A 24,769-nucleotide genomic window follows, 5' to 3' on the forward strand; every position below is an offset into this window, starting at 1 on the left:
CCACTGATTCAGTCATCTTTTCAAAACAGTCAGTTAGGTTTATCAGGCATGAACAACACTTCACAAATCCAAGCTGGCTAACCATCCTTCCATCCTTAATTATAAGCTATAGGAATTTGTACAATTTACCCTGTATTTGACTGAATGGTGCATTTTATACCTTCATAAACTTGCCATTTCTGCAGAATTGCTGACTGTTTCTGAAAACGGCACGTTATGATATAAAATTCTGGAATTTTCCAGTCACTCACGCCCAGCTGCTGCAAGCAAGGATGGAGAATTTGGCGCTCAGCTAAATCTCTGTTCACTGCAGCAGGACCAGAGAATCCCGCTGGCATGAACGGCCAGAAAATTGCCACCCATAACTAATACAGATGCCGCCAGTGCTCTTTTACAACCATGGGCCGTGATTCTCCCAAGACTGCTGAATTGGCGGGAAAGCTGTTCTAGATCACGACTGTTCTGTCAGTTCAACTTTACACTCGAATCTCCCCACTCTGTGCACTGCAGAGGTCCCAATCTGAATAGCATTAAAAACCCAGGGGTGGGGGTGGGGTCTATTTACACCGGTATCTGACAGCTCCGGATCACTGCGCATGTGCAGTGGTCCTGATCTGTCAGTCTCCCAATTTGCTGGCCAACTTGATTACTGGCCAGCCCGGGATGCCCACAGTGCTGCCCCTCCAGCCCCTCCCACAGCCTGATCATGGCCCCCACAGCAATTCCTGGGCCAGCCCTGACCACTTCCCCTGCCCTGGAGTACCCCACTATCCAACCCATCCCAGTCCCAGCAATGGCAGTCCCCCACCCCCCCTCTCACCCCAGCAGTTATCCTCCCCACTGACCCCAAACCCTGATGTCAGACCCTCCTCCCCCTGGAGGCAGTCCCCCCACTGCCAGACCACCCCTTCCAGCCCACCCCAATGGCTAGCCTCCCTCCATCCCAGACTGATGGCCATGCAGAGTGGCAGCAGGATCTCCCAAGCCCACTGATTGCCCCAGGTCCTGCCCCGCCCTTGGCATTGCCTGATGCCTGATGGGCAGTACCAAGCTGCCCCGGGTGTAGGCACTTTGTCCCTTGGGCAGTGCCGGGGACACATGTTGGCATGTCAGGGTGCCCATGCCCAGGGGGCACCCCCCACAGCCCGAACCCCCGGGAGGCCCGAATTGATCCCCTTCATTCCAACAGAGTGTCCCGCTAGTTCCCTGAATGTGGAAAGCTAGTGTAAGCTCTGCCGGAATGAAGTACTCGTGGCAGGTGGGAGATTCAATCGGAACCCAAAAGTTTCTGATAATTAGATTTAAAACATATTTAAAATACATTTAAAAATATTCAAATTACTTACTCGCCTTCCCACCAGTTTCCAGCATGATCTGACCGGCGACTGTTCGCCGGCTCTGGGAGAGGCGCACATGTTCCCGGCGCATGTGCAAATCCCAGTAAAACGCTGCCAACACGCATCTCCCACAGCGACCCACCAGAGAAGCTGTAGGTCGCCATGGGAGAATCATGGCCGTGGTAAGCACAGAGTGTCTTCTCAAAACAATACTCACATCGAATCAATTCTATTTCCCTTGGCCTCTCAGAATAGAGTAGAACAATTTCAAGTTTTAAATCCTAAACATAAAACTTAACTTGAATTGCAAAATATATATTGAGTTTTTCTTCTAATTGATCTTTGCACTGGATTGTTGATCTGCAATGTCATATCCAGATTGCTATCAGGAGACTAAACAAATGTATAATTCTGATGATTCACTCTTTTCATTCGCACAAGATTTCATTCAGAATTGATCTTCCGCCAGAGCAGCTGCCAGTTTTTAATCGGAAGTCACTTCATTAGGACTATCCCATGATGACCCAGTCCTTGTCAATATTGTGCTTCTCATATTTATCCCTCAAGTCAACTGAGCAGCTCAACACAAGAAATGCAGCAACGTTTAGGGTAGAGGCATAATGTTGAAATATTTAATAAAGGAAATATTATTTTGCACTAACTTGAAAGGTTTTTCCTAAACTATTAACATTTAACATTTCATAAGAACATAAGAACATAAGAAATAGGAGCAGGAGTAGGCCATCTAGCCCTTCGAGCCTGCCCCGCCATTCAATAAGATCATGGCTGATCTGTCGTGGCTCAGTTCCACTTTCCCGCCCTCTCCCCATAACCCTTAATCCCCTCTCTTATCAAGAACCCATCAACCCGCTTCTTAAAAATATTTAGCGAGGCAGCCTCCACCACTTCAACGGGCAGAGAATTCCAGAGATTCACTACCCTTTGAGTGAAGAAGTTCCTCCTCAACTCCGTTCTAAACTGCCTCCCCTTTATCTTGAGGCTGTGCCCCCTAGTCCTACTGTCTTTTTTGAGCGGAAAGAGTCTCTCCACCTCTATCCTATCCATCCCATTCATCATCTTATACGTCTCAATGAGATCTCCCCTCATTCTTCTAAACTCTAATGTTAATGTTGGAAAAGTGAGTGTGCACTTCAAATTATTTTCTCCATTTTTGACAAGCACAATTCTTTTTTGTTCATCTTAGTGAAATCAACCCAGTCATGTTCATAATCAAATAGCAGAAAATTTCAATTCACATGATCTACTGATGAGAACTAAGTCACTCGGGAGGTGGGGCGGGGGGGGTGGGTGGAAACAGCAGGTCAGTCAGTATCTGTATACTGTCACCACAAAATTAACATTTTGTGTCTGATCTTTTTTTACAGGAGCATTTTCACATTTTTTTTCCTTTATCTCTTTTTCAGATGCTGCCTGATGTGCTGCACATGTCCAATATGAATTTAACAGGGCTTGGGATAAGGGGGCATATTGTTCCACTGAACAACCCCATTATAAAATATGGCTTCAAACCAACCCACTAGAAAAAAGCAATAAAGGCCTAGGGGCCTGCATAAATAGACAGAGAGTGGACTTCGTCCCTCACTGGGAGGAAACTTCACCCTTCAGGGCTGCCAGCAATCTGATTAGCCAGCAGCTCCAGGACTCAATATTGGACACTGCTGGGACTGCAAGAAGGCCCTGGGAAGTAGACCAATGACTAAGCTAAGTCCCAGGCTTTTAGGGAGGGAAGGGATTGGGCACGATACAGAGGAGGGAGGTTTTGGATGTCAAGTAGGGAGGCACGAAGTGGAGGGGGTGATGGTATCATCCTGGTGGGATGCCCCAATGTGTACAGGGTGCATCCCCCTCACCCCACTTCCTTCCTGTTCACTTTTAACTAATTATCTTTAAAAAATAGAGTTCTGACTCTCATCCACTTGCCCATGTTACGTTATTATGAAGTGGGCAGCAATATATTTTTATCAATTGGCTTTTTAAAAGCTCAATTGCCATGTCCATTTTTTTTTAAAAATGGCTGCCAATTCCAGTGCCTGCCTACCTACCATATCATGGGGAGCAGGTCAGGGATGGAGGAGAAGGTGGTGGGCTAGTCACCCAATATGTATAATGGCAGAACCCCCCCCAACAAAAACAGGCATGGTATGGGGTGGGGGAGTGGGGGGTTTTGGGGGGCTGTAAAATCTAGCCCTTTATTGATTTCTCATGACTTATTTTGGTTTTGGGGTGATATTCCCTTCAAATTACATCAGAAAAAAAATGACAAAATACGTCAAAACTTATGTGCAAAGCCATAAAATGTTCTTCTGCCTATCATCAAATCACTCTTACATTTCTTTACACTTCTTCATTTTGTTCACCAAAGGTAAAATGGCAAATGTGAAGATAGGTTGCAGATCAGATATCTTCTTACTAAATAGTGGAACTGGCTTAAGAGCTTAACTTGCTCACTATGATTCACTTATTCCTATCACAGTGTAAGACAGGCAGGTTTTCGGAGTGCCGAATCCCTGGTCCCCAGCTAAAGTTCACCCCACTCTGGCAGGTAGCTCTGCAGGGATCCAATGGCCACTGGACTGTTAATTAGTTGAAGGTGGGACTTCCACCCCCATAAAGCAAGGAAGTCCCACCTCCAAGAGCTGCCTGCCAATCAAATGTTAACATCTGTCTGGTCCCAGCAGTGCCACCAGATGTGGTGACCACTGTTGGAACTGCATCCAGTCCCGAAGCATGAGGAGCCATGGAATCAGAGTTAAAGCTAAGTAGGGAGGAGGCCTTGCTGGGACCGGGTTGGCAGGCCACTGCAGTTGATGGGGTCCATACAACCATAGAATCCCTACGTCCAGTCCTTCAATCCAGCCCAGTGGGGCTGAGCTGACCCATTCCCCCCACCCTAATCCTGTAACCCTACACAGGGTGGGATATGGCAGGGGGAGGAGAAATGCACAGAGTTGAAGGCTTTGAAAAAGGGCCTCCTTTGGGATCTGGGGGCCCAGGAGGCACCCTTGCCCACCACCAGCCCACATAGACCTTTGACATAGTTACATCCCAGCAGAGGTGGGATGAGACCCTTAAGTGGCCATTAGTTTGCTAGTTAAGGACCTCAATTGGCCCAAGGGTAGAAGAGCCTCCTGACAACCCCCATCTTGGTAATATGTTTGTATTGCTGAAAATAGAACATTTTATTGAAGCTTTTTGTCTTGCACTCATTGGGACAATCACAAGAACACCGATGTCAGGGAAAACAACAACTTTATACTGACTGAGAAGAGAGTGCTGATTGATTGGCAACTAGATTCTGACTGGTAGGGACATTGACGTGGAGAATGCACCAGGTGATGGTGACTGATAGTTAACTGTCAAGCATTGTTTGATAATATAAACCAGGTGACTTTACTCTGATTTTCCAAGGCCCTAAAGAATGAAATAGCACAGTTTATTTATTTGAAAGGGGGTAGTGTATGTGCATGCTGTTAACAGGGCCCAAGGTAAGTGATAGCCATTCACTGGTAAAAAAACACCAGCACATGTAAAAGGGAAAGAAGTGTTTTTTCCCAGATTATTCGGATGACATACCTCAGCTTTCAATCTCTCGATTTCTGTGTCTTGATCCTCAAGTTGTTGCCGGAGCTGATGTGCTGCAATTTTCTCTGTTTCCACAATCTGAACCAGATGAATATATTTCTGCATGAGTACCTCTCGCTCAATTAGAATATCACAGTAACTAGGAGAAAATAACATGAATTAATGCAAAATAGTGTCAGGAAATTAAATACAATATTTATTGCAACATATAAACACCAATATGACAAACCAGTCTGTGAGATAATGGCTGGAATTTTACCGTCCCACCCACCACGGGAATCAGAGTGGGCGAGGGACGGACCATGGAAAGGTCAGTTGACCTTGGGCTGGATTTTATAGTTTTGGGACAAGTAGGGCTGTAAAATCCTGAAACAGTGAAAATCCTAGAAGTTATTTTTTTCCATTTGTGGGGCATCAGTGTCACTGGCTAAGCCAGCATTTATTGCTCATCGCTACTTTCCCTTGGGAAGGTGGTGGTGAGTCACCTTCTTGAACTGCTGCAGCCCATGTAGTGTAGGTACACCCACAGTGCTGTTAGAAAAGGAGTTCTGTGATTTTTCACCCATCAGCAATGAAGGAATGGGGATATAGTTCCAAACCGGGATGTTGAGGGATTTGACAAGGAATTTGCAGGTGTTAGTATTTCCATTTGTCTTCTGCCTTTGTCCTCCCAGGTGGGAATTACATTGGTAGGTGCTGTCAAGAGAGCCTTAATGAGTTACTCCAGTACATCTTGTAACTGGCACACACAATGCTGCCACTGTGCTTGGTGGTCGATGAGTGTGAATGTTTGCAGATGGGGTGCCAATCAAGCGGTCTGCTTTGTTCGGGATAGTGTTAAGCTTCTTGGGTGTTACTGAAGCTGCACCCATTCAAACAATTGGAGAGTATTCCATCACAATCCTGACTTGTGCTTTGTGAATGGTGAATAGGTTTTAGGGGGTCAGGAAATGAGTTACCCACTGCAAAATTCCCAGCCTCCAGCCTGCTCTTGTGGTCACTATATTTATATAGGCAGTCCAGATAAGTTTCAATGGTGACCTTGAGGATGTTAATGGCAGTGATTCAGCTATGTTAATGTTGTCGAACATCAAGAGACTATAGAATCTCTCTTTTTGGTCATCGGCTGTCATTTGTGGTGTGAAAGTTATTTTCTATTTATCAAGAGTGAATTTTGTCCAGGTTTTTCTGTTATCGGATACGGACTGTTTCAATACCTGAGGAGTTGTGAATGTGAAATCATCAGAGAAAATCCCCACTTCTGTCCTTTCTTGGATGGAAGGTCATTGATGAATCAGTTGAAGACGGTTGGGTCAAAGACACTACCCTGAGAAACTCCTACAGTGATGTCCTGTGGCTTCCAACAATCACAACCATCTCCCTTTGTGCTGGGTATGACTCCACCTAGTGGAGAGTTTTCCCCCTGACTCACATGGACTTCAGCTTTGCTAAAATACCCTAAAATCACACTCGCTCAAATGATTTTGATATTTCCCACCTCGGAGCTCAAAGGTAGAAGACACATGGGAACACCATGACCTGCAAATTCCTCAAGTCTTACAACACCCTGACTTGGAACTAAATCCAGTAAAAAGTCTGACAACACCAGGTTTTAGTCCAACCAATTTATTTGATAGTAAACTCGCAAGCTTTCGAGGGGACTGCCTCTTCGTCAGGTGAATGGAGAGTTCTGGCCTTGGACAGAGCATATAAAGCACAGACAGTTTAGAGATTACTGATTAGAATGCGAATCTTTACACCTAACCTGCTGTTCAAGTCCTAAAGTGGCTGACAATGTGTGTGGAACTAAATCCCCAGTCCTTCATTGTTGATGGGTGAAAATCATACAACACCCTTTCTAACAGCATTGAGGATCTACCTACACTACATGGACTAAAGCAGTTCGCCATCTTTTCCACTTGCCTGGATGGGTACACCTCCAGCAACACTCAGGAAGGTTGATACCATCCAGGACAAAGCAGCCCGCTTGATTTCTACCCCTCCTACAAACATTCAATCCCTCACCACCAATGAATAGTGGCAGCCAAATATACCATCTACAAGATGTACTGCAGGAACTCACCTAGGTTCCTTAGGCAGCATCTTCAAAACCCAAGGCCATTACCATCTAGAATGACAAGAGCTGCAGATACTTGAGAACATCATCATCTGGTGCTTCCCCTGCAAGTTACTCACCATCCTGACTTGGAAATATATCTTGACATCAAGGGCAATCACTGTCACCTCGTGTGAGAAATGTCAATGTTTGAACCAAGTTCACCAAGTTCATAATGCAGTCTGGAGTCAAGTAGTTCTTGGGGAACCCAAAATGAGCACTGATGATCAAGATGTTGTTGTGTACATGTCACTTGATTGCACTGATGTCAACACTTTCCACCTTTGCTGATGGTTGAGAGTAGACTGATAGGGCGGTAATCATTCAGATATGATCTGTCCTGCTGTTTGTGCCTTCAGTCATTCCTTGATATCACGTGGGCTGAGTTGAATTGGCTGAAGACTGAATACAGAGATCCTTAAGAGGACAATAGCAAATGCTTCAGCCTTGCCTTTTGCATTGACATGCTGGGCACTAAGGATGGAAACTTTCTGATGTGTCCTTCTTTGGTTAGTTGTTTAATTGTCCAACACCATTCATGGCTTGATGTCGCAGGACTGCAGAGCTTTGATCTGATCTGTTGATTGCGGGATCACTCATCACTGTCTCTACTCTTCCAGTGTAGGGTAGCAGTCCATGTCTAAATGCAGCAAAGCCTGGACAATCCAGGCTTGGGCTGACAAGCGACAAGCAACATTCACACTGCACAAGTGCCAGGCAATTATTATCTCCAGCAAGAGATGATCTAACGATTGCTCTTTGATATTCAATAGCATTATCATCATTGAATCCCCCACTATCAACATCCTGGGGGTTACTATTGACCAGAAACTGAACAGGACCAATATATAAATGCTGTGGCCATTAGAACAGATCAAAGGCTAGGAATCCTGCAGTAAGTAATTCATCTTTTGACTCCTCAAAGCCTGTCCACCACCTACAAGGCACAAGACAGAAGTGTAATGGTATGCTCTTCACTTGACTGGATGAGTGAGGCTCCAACAACACTCGAGAAGCTTGACACCATCCAGGACAAAGCAGCCTGCTTGATTGCTACCCTTTCCAAAAATATTCAATCCCTCCACCACCAATGAACAGCGACAGCTGCGTGTAGCATCTACAAGATTCACTGCAGGAACTCACCGAAGTACCTTGGGCAACATCTCTCAACCCACAATCACTATTATCTTGAAGGACAAGAATAGCAGATATCAGGGAACACCACCACCTGGAGATTTCCCTGCCAGTCACTCCCATCCAGATTTGGAAATATATCACTGTTCCTTTGCTGTCGTTGGGTCAAAATCCTGGAACTTCCTCCCTAACAGCACTTTGGGTGTACATCTCAGTGGTTCAAGCTGTATCACCCACCACCTTCTGAATAGATGGGCAATTAAACTAATTTTTAACTTTCAACTAATTAGTGGGGGGGAGGGTGCAAGGGTGGGTGAAATTACAGTGTCTAAAGTAAAAGAGAGGGTACAGGTACAGGAAGAGGTCAAGGATGTCCCAATAATAAAGGGAGTAGGGGGCATGAGAAAGGTTGGTAGCGTTCCTTCAAATAGAGTCCAGATAAAGGCTGGGATAAAGACACTTTATCTGAATGCACGAAGCATTCGGAACAAAGCGAATGAGCTGGTAGCGCAGATCACCACAAATGGATATGTTCTGGTGGCCATTATGGAAACGTGGTTGCAGGGTGACAGGGACTGGGAGCTGAATGTCCAGGGGTATCAAGTGTTTAGGAAGGATAGGCGGGAGGAAAAAGGGGGAGGGGTAGCTCTGCTGATTAAAGATAGTATCAGGGTGATGGTAAGGGAAGATATAGGTGCCAAAGAGCAGAACGTGGAATCATTGTGGGTGGAGATAAGGAACAGCAAAGGGAGGAAGACGCTGGTGGGTGTGGTCTATAGGCCCCCAAATAATGATCTGGAGGTGGGGCGGGCTATAAACATGCAAATAAATGATGCGTGCAGAAATGGAACAGCGATAATTATGGGGGATTTCAATCTACATGTTGATTGGTTGACCCATGTTGGACGCGGTGGGCTTGAGGAAGAGTTCTTGGAATGCTGCCGGGATAGTTTCCTTGAACAGTGTGTGTTGGAGCTGACGAGGAAGCGAGCTATCTCAGATCTGGTGTTATGTAATGAGGCGGGTAGAATTAGGGACCTTGTTGTGAGGGACCCTCTTGGGAAGAGCGATCATTGTATGGTTGAGTTTTTGATGCAGATGGAGGATAAGAAAGTAGGGTCCCGGACCTGTGTCCTATGTTTGAACAGAGGGGAGTACGATAGGATGAGAGAGGAATTGGCAAATGTAGATTGGGGGCGCTGATTGGTCGGTAGGACTGCTGAGGAACAGTGGAGGATCTTTAAGGAGATCTTTCTTGGTGCTTAGCAGAAATTTATTCCAATGGTAAAGAAGGAGCGTAGGAGAAGGGATAATCAGCTGTGGTTAACGAAGGAAATGAAGGAGAGTATTAAATTAAAAGCTGATGCATTTAGAATGGCTAAAAGTAGTGGGCGAGTAGAGGATTGGGAGAGGTTTAAAAATCAACAAAGAATGACAAAGAAGTTGATAAAGAAAGGAAGGATAGACTACGAAGCTAAACTAGCACTAAATATAAAAAAGGATAGTAAGAGTTTTTATAAATATATAAAGAGGAGGAGGCTGGCTAGGGTGAATGTTGGACCCTTAGAGGATGAGAAGGGGGAGTTAGTGGTGAGGGATGAGGAAATGACTGAGGCCTTAAGTAAGTTTTTTGCCTCGGTCTTCATGGAGGAGGACGTGAATAGTTTGCCGGCTATTAAAGATAGAAGGATGGTAGGAGTTGAGGGCCTGAATGCAATCACTGTCACTAGAGAGGTAGTGCTCGATAGACTAGCGGGACTGATGGTGGATAAGTCCCCAGGACCGGATGGAATGCATCCCAGGGTTCTGAAGGAAATGGCAGAGGTGATAGTGGATGCCTTAGTGATTATTTTCCAAACCTCACTGGATTCCGGGGAAGTGCCGGAAGATTGGAAAACGGCTAATGTTACGCCGCTGTTTAAAAAGGGTAGCAGGCAAAAGGCAGGTCATTATAGGCCGGTTAGTTTAACGTCTGTTATAGGAAAAATGCTTGAATCTGTCATCAAAGAATAAATAGCGAGGCACCTTGAGAAAAATTGTTTGATAGGGCAGACGCAGCACGGATTCGTTAAGGGGAAGTCGTGTCTGACGAATTTATTGGAATTCTATGAGGACGTGACTAGTGCGGTGGATGGAGGGGAACTGGTGGATGTGGTGTTTCTCGATTTTCAGAAGGTGTTTGATAAGGTGACGCACAAAAGGTTGTTACAGAAGGTTAGGGGGCATGGAGTTGGGGGTAAGGTGTTAGCGTGGATAGAGGATTGGCTGTCAAATAGGAGGCAGAGAGTAGGTGTCAATGGGTGCTATTCGGATTGGCGGTTGGTGACTAGTGGAGTGCCCCAGGGATCGGTGCTGGGGCCTCAACTATTTACCATTTATATAGATGATCTGGAGGAGGGAGCTGAGTGTAGGGTGTTGAAATTTGCTGACGACACAAAGATAAGTGGAAAAGCAAATTGTGCGGAGGGTGTAGAAAGTCTGCAGAGGGATCTAGATAGGCTGAGCGAGTGGGCGAGGACCTGGCAGATGGAATACAATGTTGGCAAGTGTGGGGTTATCCACTTTGGCAGGAATAATAGTAGGAGGGATTACTATTTAAAGGGCGAAAAGCTGCAGCATGTTACGGTGCAGAGGGACCTGGGGGTCCTTGTGCGTGAGTCGCAAAAACCCAGCCTACAGGTGCAGCAGGTGGTCAGGAAGGCAAATGGGATGCTGGCCTTCATAGCGAGGGGGATTGAATATAAAAGTAGGGAGGTCTTGCTGCAACTGTACAGGGCACTGGTGAGGCCACAGCTGTGTGCAGTTTTGGTCGCCGCACTTGCGCAAGGATATTTTGGCCTTGGAGGGAGTGCAGAGGAGGTTCACTAGGCTGATACCGGAGTTGAGGGGGTTGAACTATGAGGAGAGGCTGAATAGACTGGGTCTGTACTCGTTGGAGTTTAGAGGGATGAGGGGGGATCTTATTGAGACGTATATGATGATAAAGGGGATGGATAGGGTAGAGATTGAGAGGTTCTTCCCGCTCAGAAAGGACAGCAGGACTGGGGGGCACAGCCTCAAGATACGGGGGGTGCAGTTTAGAATGGAGTTGAGGAGGAACTTCTTCACTCAAAGGGTGGTGAACCTCTGGAATTCTCTGCCCGTTGAAGTGGTGGAGGCTACCTCGCTAAACATATTTAAGACACGGGTAGATAGGTTTTTGGTAGGCAAGGGGATTAAGGGTTATGGGGAGAAAGCGGGAAAGTGGAACTGAGCCACTTCAGATCAGCCATGATCTTATTGAATGGCAGGGCAGGCTTGAGGGGCCAGATGGCCTACTCCTGCTCCTTTTTCTTATGTTCTTATGTTCTTCTGCAATTAAAACCGGCTTGGCCAGCAATGCCCACATCCTGTTAATGAACAAAAAAGATATTTGTAGATCCTTCTATTTATTTTCCACAGTAATTTTACAGTAATCTGAAATAACCCTGGTTTGACCCCTGAATCAACTAAATTCTCATGATAAATCATCTGACTGTTATAGCACAAATAAATACAAAATCTCATCTCAGAGTTTACATTCTGCAAAGAAAACTTTGTATGCTATTTTAGAAAATACCACAGATATTCCCTTTGTGTTGATATTGGAAGCATGCTGAAAATCTTATACAGACATTGATTTGTTAACTTCTGAAGTTACTTGCTTTATTTAGATTTCATTTAATTTTTTAGAAGGAACGGTTGCAGGTGGAATGCAGCTGTTGTTAATCTGCAGAAAATCTTATCACTTCATTTATTGCTTAACTTTTCCTCTAACAGCACCTCTAACAGTTACAGACCTCAGCTACAGGTCTTTTCTGTAACAAAGTAGGCAATACTGAAATTTATTCTATCTTTTTAAAATAGGATTTGCAATCTATTATTAACCCCTCCCTTCCCATGTATACACACACGCACGCACACACACACAAACACACACACAGACATACGCATACAGACACACACACACAGACATACATGCAGGCACACATAAAACATGGACAGACACATAGATACACATATGAACATGCATGCAGACACACACATATGGACAGGCACACAGACACACACGACACATACATACATACATACATACATGGACAAGCACACACAGTAAGAAGTCTCACAACACCAGGTTTAAGTCCAACCAGTTTATTTGATAGTAAACCCACAAGCTTTCGGAAACGTTGTTTCTTTGTCAGGTGTGTGGAAGGTTCTGATCAGAGAAAGGCATATAAAGCCACACACAGTTTACAGAATACTGATTAGTTGGTAATGGTCAAGTCTTTGCAGCTAACCTGCTATTCAAGTCTTAAAGATGCAGACAATGTGAGTGGAGATAGTATTAGCATAGGTTAAAGAGATGTGTATTGTCTCCAGACAGGACAATAAGTGAGACTTTACAAGCCCAGGCAAGTCATGGGGGTTACAAATAGTGCGACATGAACCCAAGATCCCAGTTGAGGCCATGTTCATGTGTGCGGAACTTGGCTATCAGTCTCTGCTCAGCGACTCTGCGCTGTCGTGTGTTGTGAAGGCTGCCTTGGAAAACGCTTACCCGAAGATCAGAGACCGAATGCCCATGACCGCTGAAGTATTCACCAACAGGGAGGGAACAGTCTTTGCCTGGTGATTGTCGAGTGATGTTCATTCATCCATTGTCATAGTGTCTGCATGGTCTCCCCACACACAGACAGACACACACAGATATACACACACATGCACACATGGACAGACACACATGAGCATACATACACACGCACCTCTCTGTAAATATAAGTATGAACTTTCTATCTTACAATGAATTGCCGATTCTCATTAACTCTATGTAATATTAGTTTATGAGCAAATAGAAATATTGCACAATTGTTTGCATTATACATAAAGAAAAAGAAATGCTATAAAAGGTAAACCTACAGTTATTTTCTACTTTAGTATTGAGTCAGGATGTCCTAAACTGCTTTATACACAAGGAATTATTTTCTGAAGTGTAGTCACAATTCGGTAACAGCTATTTTTTTTCACAGCAAGATTCTACAAACAACAAATGGTGGAATCTCAAATGATCACATTGTCTATTTTTGATGGTGTTGGTTATAAGTAATTGCTGTGTGAAGACCTGATGAAATCTTAAGAAATGTATTTAATATAGAAACAGCTCTTTCTCTGGCCCTCTTGGAAAGAAACTGGCCAACAAGCACAGAACGTTGTGTGGACCTGTTAGCTCTGGCAAGGACCTGTGCGAAGCTCAGGCTCTGAAACAAGACGTTCCCAAAACTGAAGATTGAATTTCATGACCAAGATGTAAACTAACAATCTGAGTAAAGGTTAACCAGATATTCAAGAGGAAAAATCACTTTGGACAGGAAGGAGCTTTTTGAGGTGATCCGTGCAAGCTTCAGCCTAACACTAATACTTCAGCTAACAGAAAAAGACTCAGAACAGATGAAACTGACACCTCCAGTCCTGGATGCCAGCAACCAGTCGTGATTCATACCAGGTTCCCACTGCACCGGAGGGTCGGGGAATCCTGGGAGCCAGGTGAATCCAGCTTTAATCTGAGCCTGTGTATTTAAATCAGTATATAAATGTGCTAATCTTGTTAATATCCTCACTGGCCATGAACCAGATTACACTGACACAGGGTGGGGGTGGGGTGCACAGAGGGATCTCCCCAGCATAAATCGTATGTGGCCCGTCTTGTGATGTTTTTCAGCCATAAGGCGATTTGCCAGGGTTTACAGTGCTGGAGAATCACCCTGGCATGGTCCTTGTAGCCACTTTCCTAACATTAGTTAAATGGTCTGTGATTAATTATCCTTAGGGAATCAGCATTGGGTCTCCAATTGTTACAGTCACTCTGCCTACTGCATGCGGGTGTAATGAGAGTAAGAGAAAACCTACATTTACACAATGCCTTTCATGATGTTCCAATTTGCTTCACGGTCAATTAAGCACTTTTAAGTTGTAGTCACTGACATAATGTAGGCAATGTTACCAAATGACAGAGCAGGCTCGAGGGGCCGAATGACTGATTGCTGCTGTATATTCTCACACCATTCTGGATGGACACCCCCCGCATGATTTCTTGGACAGACTCAACATTTCCAGATTATCAGAAAAAACTTGGCAATGAAAACTATAATTTTGATCTTTAACAATCATTTACAGGGATATATTGCCACGGAAATACCTGCTTATTCAGAGAGCCAGTCTAGACACAATGGGGTGAATGGCCTCTCTCTGCACTGTAAATATTCTATGATTCTGTATATATTTTCTGTATCATAACTAAACTTCTGCTCCTTAATAAGTTGCTATAAAATCACCTATGACATCAATCCCCCAATTTGAGTAATGTGATTTTCAGATCATATCTTAGATGGTTAAGGGAGGAATATTCTCCAGGGCCCCAGGTTAATTCCCTGCTTTTGCTGAAACTTTTACAACCAGCTGAATTGGCAGACAGGGCCTCTATATCAATCTCATCCAAGAGATGACAAGAAAAATGTAGCATTACCTCTGCACTGCACTGAAGGGCCAGTCTGGATTATAGGGTCAAATTTCAATCAGTATAGTACACCAGTGGAAATAGAATAGAGTGGGCTGTAAATATACCTGAGTACAGAAACTCAAACCTAATCCCAGATCATGGAGACAGGATTTCATGCTTGTTCAGGTTGGGCACATTGCACTAGTAAAGGAACTTCAGTTATACCCATCTCATTAGATACCCAGAATGCTGTTATGAGTAACAGTAGAGCGGAAGCTTGGGAAGTATCTAGTAAAACCCTGGTAATGCACGGTCCAGTGATTCAGGCAAAGTCATCAGCACTGGGGCTTTGTTTTCTTTTATGCTTCCAACAGGTGGCTATGCCTGTTCCAGGAAGGTGGGCTGTTACTTTATTATCACCCTCTCTTTAACATTGCTCATTCGGCAGAAGAATTGGATGTAGCTTGCTTATAAATGGGCTCTTTGAAGACCTTACATAGCCCATGGAAATGTCAATGCAAATTTAGGAGACTTGCCAAGTTTGGTTGCTGGGGAGATCTGATGAAGGGAAGCATAGACAGGTGGGTCTAGCACTGCCTCACTGCCTATAATTTTCTCCACTTGCATCCACCAGGAGGGACGTTGGCCTCTCCTTCCCCACCCTCTGCATGTGTTTACTCTGCTTATAGCATAGAGAATAATTTGACTTCCTTTTGTTTGGCGTAATCAGAAACAAAAACCGCCCTGCATATTGTATGGACAGCTGCAGCCTGTATTCTTCTTCTTCTGATATCCGAGTATAACTGAATGTTTGGCGTCCCAGATTTGCACCATCTCATCAGCATTTTCACGCCATTCATTTTCCTGCTCTGATCAATTTTGTTTTCTTATGCGCATTATTCATCGATACCATCCCTGCCGACTCAATGATATGAGATGAGCTTTACCTAATTCCACAGAAGAACAGAACAATGACTCCTTTTAATGGAGGAGTTCTTGTTCTGCGCCCTGCAGCCAATATGAATATGCTGACATGTTTCATCTGATGCTCTCATGCAGTGCAATATTGTAATCAATGAAAGGAATAGTCAGTAAAAGACCAGCAAAATAATTATCAGCATTCAGATGCTAATATTTTGAGTGCTTTCAGCATTGTCTTTGAGGCAACATTATCTTTTTCCTTAATGTTAAGAATGAATCAGTGGATAGATGCATTCTGCTCAATAGAATCCTCTTTACATTCGAACCAATGAAACTATTTGTGTATCGTTGATGCCCCCGTCCATATTTCAGAACGATAGACTTCTTTAATGTGGTAATGTAAGTATCAAAACATTAAGTGAAATCATAATTGGTTAAATGCAAATACTGTTCAATTGAACCTTATACACATTGATCAGAGTTTAGATGATTAGTAAGTAGAAAACCTCAGTTAAAATCGAACGCAATGCTGTTTTGAGAGTGAGGTGGCAATTTGGAATGGAATGGAGAATTGACAGTGAAGAATTCCAATGTGTTATACATAGGAATGATACTACATAGATCAACATCACAGAAACAATGTAATCTTCATTAATGGTAGAGGTATAAACCTAGCAAATTCAGTAAATGTGGGATATAAAGTGCAGAATAGGTTGGTCAGTAGGGGGTAAATAATGGACTAATGATTCAAGTGTTACCTTCATTCTCAGCAATCTTTGGTATGTTTCTCTTTTTAGTTTTGAAATTACTTTAGGGTTAACTGCAAGCTCTGTTGTGTTGACTGGTCTCATTTCAATGTTATTTATAATATCAATGCACAAAGGATTTATGATTTGCACAAAAACAATCAACAGGAGAGAATGATCCTGCTCCTGTTACATTGCACAGGCTCCCATTTGAAAGTATCGGTGTGTAGTTGTCTGAAGGAGGTCTGATAGGATTTAGGCAACAAGATTGACTCCTCTAATATTTTCAGTTATCTCTCATACCAGTCAATGATTTGTTAGGTTCTAGCAGTCCTGCTACATTTGCCCTAGGTATTTCACTTATACGTAAGACAATTGACAGACTACCAGACTACTTGTCCAAGAGACATTTCATTTGGGCCTCAAGTCTAACCCCGTGTCACAAACACAAACACACAAACACACACTCATCTAATCTTAATTAACCTTGTGGCAAATTCCACTCCAACTCCATTTTCAAGTTTGCTGATGACACCACTGCAGTGGTTCAGATCTCAAACAATTAGGAGATGGAGCACAGGAACAAGACAGAGAATTTGACAAATTGGTTCCATGACTATAATCTCTCCCCCAGTGTCAGTAAAACTAAAGAGTTAGTCATCGACTTTAGTAAGCGTAATGGAGGACATGCCCCTGTCTACATCAATGGCGATGAAGTGTAAATGATCAAGAGCATTAAGTTTCTACGCATCCAGATCAGCAACAACTTTTCCTGGTTCATCCACACTGGTGCTATAGTTAAGAAAGCCCACCAATGCCTCTACTTTCTCAGGAGGCTAAGGAAATTCAACACGTCCGCTATGACTCTCAGCAATAGGTGCACTATAGAAAGCATCCTTTCTGGATGTATCACAGCTTGATATGGTCCTGCTCTGCCCAAGATTGCAATAAACTATAAAGGGCTGTGAATGCAGCCCAGTCCATCATGCAAAGCAGCCTCCCATCCATTGACTCCATCTACACTTCCCTCTGCCTGGGAATAGCAGCCAGAGTAATCAAGGACCCCAAACACCCCGGACATACTCTCTTCCACTTTCTTCCGTCAGGAAAAAGGTACAAAAATCTGAGATTATGGACAAACCGACTCAAGAACAGCTTCTTCCCTCCTGCTGTCTGACTTTTGAATGGACTTACCAAATATTAAGGTGATCTTTCTCCACACTCTATCTGTGACTGCAGATATTATTCACCCTCCTCTTTCCTTCTCCCCTATGTCATTTATGAAAGATATCTTTGGTCTATATGTGTGCAGAAAACAATACTTTTCGCTATTGTGCCACCATGCTGCACTTTGGATGGCACGGTAGCACAGTGATTAGCACTGCTGCCTCACAGCGCCAGGGTCCCAGGTTCAATTTTGGCTCACTGTCTGTGTGGAGTTTGCACATTCTCCCCATGTTTACATGGCTTTCCTCTGGGTGCTCTGGTTTCTCCCGCAGTCCAAAGATGTGCGGGCTAGGTTGATTGGCCATGCTATATTGGTTGGGGGATCAGCAGGATAAATGGAGGTTATGGGAATAGGACCTCAGTGGGATTGTGGTTGGTTCAGACTCGATAGGCCAAATGGCGTCCTTCTGTACTGTAGAGATTCCACGACTGGAGACTATCACAATAGTGTGACAGTAACAAGTCAAATCAAAGTATACATTCCTGGGGCTCTGCTATTTCTTTCGGTTGTGACCTGTGGTATGCCCCTTGGGATCTTTTTTGAAATACTCTAATTCGCTTCAGCATAAAAGGGCACGCAGACTCATTACAAGAAATTTCCTGATGCAGTGAAGTTGCGAAATCAACTCATAAGAAATTGGCATCCAGTATTCTTCAAATCTTGTGTGGATTTGATTGAAGTACTGAATGACACATGCTTCTCCCAGCGATGTTGAGTACAAGTGCTCTTAGTCTCCAGTGGTGCTCAGGTGATACTGAGAAAATACCCATCATTATTTGGTCATTTTAACTTTTGACTGGTGTCATCTCCATCAGAATATGGTCACTAATGCAGCATTCTGAATCTCTGCCTAATATCCTGCACCTGGTCTCACTTTGCACATTATTGCCACTAAAATGATGCAAACATTGAGGAAAAGATTTTCATGGAATCCTCACAGTGCAGAAAGAGGCCATTCAGCCCATCAAACTTGCATTGACAACAATCCCACCCAGTCCCTATCCCCATTACATTTGCCCAGCTAATCTCCCCAACGCTAAGGAGGCAATTGAGTACAGCCAATCAATCTAACCCACACATCTTTGGACTATGGGAGGAATCTGGAGCACCCAGAGGGAGACATGAGGAGAACGTGGAAACTCCATGCAGACAATTACCTGAGGCTGGAATTGAACCCAGGTCTCAGGCACTGTGAGGCAGCAGTGCTAACCATTGTGCCACCGAGCCACGCACAGGTTTCGCTTCCATAGTTAACTCACACCCTAATCCAGCAGGAATCACTACCTTGCTGGCAGGCAGGAGCAGAATTTCAGGCAGTGAAGGGAAATGGTGGTCACGTGGTGATGTCGCCAGATTGGTAATCCAGGCCAAGCTAATGGTCTTGGGAAATGGGCTCAATCCCTCCACAGCAGGTGAAATAAAGCTAGAATATAAAGCTAGTCTCAGTAACAGTGATCATTAAACTATCATTGATTGTCATAAAAACCCATCTGGTTCACAAACATCCCCTTAAGGATGAAAATCTGGAGTTTCTACCATTGGTCTGGCCTACATGTGACCCCCCCTCCCCCATCCCCCCAGATCCACAGCAATGTGGGTCATTATTAACTATCCTCCCAATGGTCTAACAAAAGCCATTCAGTTCAAGGGCCATTAGGGATGGGCAACAAATGCTGGCCTTGTCTGTGATGCCAAATCCCATGAAAGAATAGGCAAAAATACTGTCGGAGGATCAGCATAATAGCCGATAATTAATATTAGAATCATAAAGAATTACTGATAGCTAACTAGTTTCCTGTTTCCATGCTGTAAACCTCTATGACTCTTTGAGATACAAAAGTGTCCAGAAGGGCAATTTTTTCACTCAGAGGGTGTTGAGTGTCTGGAACAAGCTGCTAGAAGTAGTAGTAGAGGCAGGTACAAATTTATCTTTTAAAAATGTATATAGACAATTACATGGGTAAGATAGAGGGATATAGGCCAAATGAGGGCAACTGGGACTAGCTTGTGGACAGCATGGTGGCACAGGGGTTAGCACAGCTGCCTCACAGCGCCAGGGATCCAGGTTCAATTCCCAGTTTGGGTCACTGTCTGTGTGGCGTTTGCACGTTCTCCCTGTGTCTGCATGGGTTTCCTCCGGGTGCTGTGGTTCCCTCCCAGAGTCTAAAAGATATGCTAGTTAGCTGCAGGAATAATGGTAGGAAGGGCTATTACTTACATGGCGAAAAACTGCAGCAGGCGACGGTGCAGAGGGACCTCGGGGTCCTTGTGCATGAGTCGCAAAAACCCAGCTTGCAGGTGCGGCAGGTGGTCAGGAAGGCGAATGGGATGGTGGCCTTCATAGCGAGGGGGATTGAATATAAAAGTAGGGAGGTCTTGCTGCAGCTGTATAGGGCACTGGTGAGGCCGCAGCTGGAGTACTGTGTGCAGTTTTGGGCGCCGCACTTACGCAAGGATATTTTGGCCTTGGAGGGAGTGCAGAGGAGGTTTACTAGGCTGATATCGGAGTTGAGGGGGTTGAGCTATGAGGAGAGGCTGAATAAACTAGGCTTGTACTCGTTAGAGTTTAGAAGAATGAGGGGAGATCTCATTGAGACATATAAGATGATGAATGGGATGGATAGGATAGAGGTGGAGAGGCTCTTCCCGCTCAGAAAAGACAGTAAGACTAGCGGGCACAGCCTCAAGATAAAGGGGGGGCGATTTAGAACGGAGTTGAGGAGGAACTTCTTCACTAAAAGGGTGGTGAATCTCTGGAATTCTCTGCCCGTTGAAGTGGTGGAGGCTACCTCGCTAAATATTTTTAAGACGCGGGTTGATGGGTTTTTGATAGGCGAGGGGATTAAGGGTTATGGGGAGAGGGCGGGAATGTGGAACTGAGCCACGACAGATCAGCCATGATCTTATTGAATGGCGGGGCAGGCTCGAAGGGCTAGATGGCCTACTCCTGCTCCTATTTCTTATGTTCTTATGACCTGAACAGGTGCCGGAATGTGGCAAGTAGGAGAATTTCACAGTTTAAAGCAGTCACTAAACCGGGTCCCCAAATCTCGAGTCTCAAGATATGTGTGGGTTTCATTGCAGTGTTAATGTAAGCCTTACTTGTGACTAATACATAAACTTAAAAAAAACTCAGTGGTGAAAACTGGGTGGCATGGACAAGTTGGGCCAAAAGGCCTGTTTTACATGCTATAAACCTCCAACTAATTTTTCTTACAGTAATGTAAGGATTTGTGTCAGCATCACATTGTATTGGCTGCAGTGGTTTTCGAATGCAGTGATGGGGTGGATTTGGAAAGTTTTATGAAAGAATGATCCAGATGTGCTGAGAAACATCCCTCATTTAAACCTGGCATCAGGATCCTTGTAAAAATTGCCAGACCCAGAATGGCTGGAGCTACATCTTCAACCAATCCTTTGGTCACATCCTCCAATCCTCATTTGACACCCTTGCTCTGTGTACAAATACTCTGCCCGTTTTGTGCCAAGCCTCAGGGCATTCTGTTAAACCAAAACTGTAATATAAGTCGAGTTTGTCATCATTCATTTTAATGACCATAACCACCAAAGACACTGAGCAACCCGTAAAGATCACAATGTGCTGACTTCAAAAGTAACAGTGGAAAACATTTTGTTTATGTTTTAGACTGCTACACCAAGCGTGAGACTGAAGATTAAAAACAACAATTCACACACAGCATGCAATATTCTCCGCAGCAGCTCGAAGAATCTTGTTACAAGCTATTGTGCTGCAATGTTACAATGTTTAAAAATAGCAGACCTAAGCCAAGCACTTCTCTCTCAGAAGAAAAGCCAAATACTAATTGAGGCCATGGTTTTATATTTATTCAGAGGCAAAGTCCCTTCTCTGGGAACAAATCCCAAAAAAAAGGATGGCACAGTGGTTAGCACTGTTACCTCATAGCACCAGGGAGCCATGTTCAATTCCCACCTTGGATCAATGTCTGTGTGAAGTCAACATGTTCTCCCCATGTCTGCGTGGGTTTCCTCTGGGTGCTCCGGTTTCTTCCCACAGTCTGGTTAGGTGAATCGACCATAGTAAATTCCCTGAATTTCTCCAAGAATCTCTAAATTCTTGGTGATCCCAAACCGACACCAGAGTGTGGCGACTAGGGGATTTTCACAGTAACTTCATTGCAGTGTTAATGTAAGCCTACTTGTGAAACTAATAAATAAATAAACAATCCATTCTGCAAACACTAACAGGCATGCAGGGATAAAATCATGTATCAAATTTACTGCAGTATAGCTTTCCAGTGGTAAACTGATGCCACTGAGCAAATTCTGACGCATTTCATGACAACCGTGATATCTATGTATTTTTAAAATTAAGAATTAATAATTTGCTCAATCACTGTGTTTATTCCGTTTAAGTGGAAGATCTTGAGATAACAAAGTTGAGAGTCAGTAGCAAAGGGATAGAGTCCCACAAGGCTCTTGTATTTCATAACTCTGAACTACTGGTTTGGACAGTGCTGTCCTGACGGAGGAGCAGGACTTCTTAAGAAGCAGCATAACAAACAATGTTAAATTTATACACTGCCCCCCAGGCAGCTATGGACTGGCTAAATGCTAAGTTCACAAGTTCAGACCACCCACATGAAGTGTGGAGATACTGAGCTCAGTGGCAGTCGTGCTCGTCAAGCGGATGTTGTTGAACTCCTCAATGTTGTCGCAGTTTCACCCATCCAAGTGAATGTGTCATCAATGTTCGGGTTGTTTTTAACCCCTTCAATCAACTCCCGACTTAAGCTCCATAAATGCAAGTGAGGCACTCATCACAGGGCATATTAAGAAGTCTCACAACACCAAGTCCAACAGGTTTGTGATCTGGAATCACAAGCTTTTGGAACACTGCTCCTTCATCAGGTGAATCATCTTTGCAATTTTGTAAAATGGTACCGTGTCTTATTGTTATTGTCCAGGAACTGCCTTTACATTATAAATCTTCCAGGAATCATCCACAAGATTCCCTTTCTTTTCTGAGACTATTTTCTTTGCCATTGGCATTTTTGACTTAGCATATCTTTCCAAGGCATGTTGGCACAGTGGTTAACACTGCTGCCTCACAGCACCAGGGGCCTGAGTTCGATTCCTGGCTTGGGTCACTGCCTGCACATTCTCCCCATGTCTGCGTGAGTTTCCTTTGGGTGCTCTGGTTTCCTCCCACATTCCAAAGAATGTACTGGTCAGGTGGATGGGCCATGCTAAATTCTCCATTAGTGTACCCGAACAGGCGCTGGAGTGTGGCAACTAGGGGATTTTCATAATAACTTCATTGCAGTGTTAATGTAAGCCTACTTGTGACTAATAAATAAGCTTTAAAAAACTTTTCAAGGCAGTGGGTGTCCAACGACAAACCTTTCAGTTTTCTGTCTCAGATTGCTGCAGCTTTATAAAAAAAGGACATATTTCCCCAGCCTTTCTGGAAATTTGCCAACTGCTTTTTCAAAGCCTTAGGTGATGTGGCAGACATTTATTTTGGTAATTGCGTTCCTCCTGTTTTGTGCTGTGTGACAGACATTCCTGGTTTCAACTCTTCTCTGACAAAGAAACCCATTTATTTTACATTTGGGTGAAAATTGATATGGATTTCCAGTTAAGGATTCATTTCCTTTGTTCTGCAAACCTTAGCAAATTCTGAATAAGTAGTAGGGTCTGGTACATAAAGTGCTACGTTTGGGACTGGGTACAGTACTGCCCACATAGTGATACAAGAAGACACATGACCCAGAGTCAGGGTCAGTCCGAAAATGGACAGAGTTGGTAAAGTTTGAGACTGGAGTCAGCTCGTACCTGCACCCTCTACTGTAAATGTCAGTTAACTCGGCTGACTGGATAGGTAGCTCGTGATGCAGGGTGACTCCAAAAGCGCAGGTTTAATTCTCATAGCGACTGAGGTTATTCACACCTTCTCAACCTTGTCCCTTGCATGAGATGCGAGTCTCAGGTTAAATCACCACTAGTCAGCTCTCCCCCTTCAAAGGCGAAAGCAGCCTATGCTTCCCTTGGATTTAAAATATCTATTACCAAGAGTTGTTAATAAAGACGTTCTGTAAATGTACTCAAAACTACGAAGCCTACATCATGTTGTCCAAAGGAGGAATCTACATGGTGGCAGCATCTGGATGAAAAACACTCATCTTCACAAGAATGCTGAGAAATTAAGAAAAAGAACACCTTTGACGGATTCTGCATTGAACCTAACTCCAAGCTGAAGCTATAGGCACTGAGAAAATTCACCAGTGAGAAAAAAATAAAGAAAAATCTCCAGAGACAGAAGTGCCTGGAAGTAAACAAGGAAAAATGGAAGTTATACTTGAGCAGAGGACTTCATTGCATCCTCCTTGGGTGCCCAACTTCAACAGGCAGAGTTCACAGCCTGCAAGGGTGAAAATAAACTCCCGGCTAGCTAGTCCTGAGAAGCCTCTTTAAAGTTATTCAGTCAAAAGAGCCGTTCGAAAGCAGCTCACAATAAACCGGGTCCTCAACTCTTCAGTCTCAACATGTGTGTGGATTTCCTCCAGATGCCCTGATTTCCCCTCACAGCCCAAAGATGCGCAGATTAGATGGACTGGCCATGCTAAATTCCCCTTCGTGTCTCAAGATGTGTAGGTTAGGTGGATTGGCCAGGGTAAATGTGTGGGATTAGGGAATCGGGCAGGGAGAGGGCCTGTGTAAGATTCTCTGTCAGAGAGTCGGTGCAGACTCAGATGGGCAGAACGGCCTCCTTCTGCACTGGAGGGATTCTATAATTCTGTGTGGATCTAAGTCTGGCAAAAATAAATAAATAATCAATTTTGTCTACTCCGGGCACCTCACAACCTTTGAGGTTTGGAAACAGCAAGTCCATGGTTCACTTCCACAATGTCCCACTTGTACATAAGAACATAAGAAATAGGAGCAGGAGTAGGCCATCTAGCCCTTCGAGCCTGCCCCGCCATTCAATAAGATCATGGCTGTTCTGAAGTGGATCAGTTCCACTTTCCCGCTTTCTCTCCATAACCCTTACTTCCCTTGTCTGTCAAAAACCTATCTACCCATGACTTAAATATATTTAGCGAGGCAGCCTCCACCACTTCAATGGGCAGAGAATTCCAGAGATTCACCACCCTTTGAGTGAAGAAGTTCCTCCTCAACTCCGATCTAAAC

The 24,769-nt window shown here is 44.2% G+C and overlaps 1 protein-coding gene across 3 annotated transcripts in view; it reads right to left on the reverse strand.

Moving 5' to 3' along the window:
• The window catches only part of LOC145343187 (ras-specific guanine nucleotide-releasing factor 2-like), a 213,633-nt gene that overhangs the window by 125,373 nt on the left and 63,491 nt on the right, over positions 1 to 24,769 (reverse strand). For all 3 annotated transcript variants that reach the window (XM_080189205.1, XM_080189204.1, XM_080189203.1), the window contains exon 3: positions 4,932 to 5,079. In XM_080189205.1, coding sequence (XP_080045331.1) covers positions 4,932 to 5,079 — 148 coding nt within the window. The remainder of the gene's footprint in view (positions 1 to 4,931; positions 5,080 to 24,769) is intronic.

This window comes from Carcharhinus amblyrhynchos, chromosome 5 (assembly GCF_965287045.1).
Source record: "Carcharhinus amblyrhynchos chromosome 5, sCarAmb.v2.hapA, whole genome shotgun sequence".
NCBI classification, from domain to species: Eukaryota; Metazoa; Chordata; class Chondrichthyes; order Carcharhiniformes; family Carcharhinidae; genus Carcharhinus; species Carcharhinus amblyrhynchos.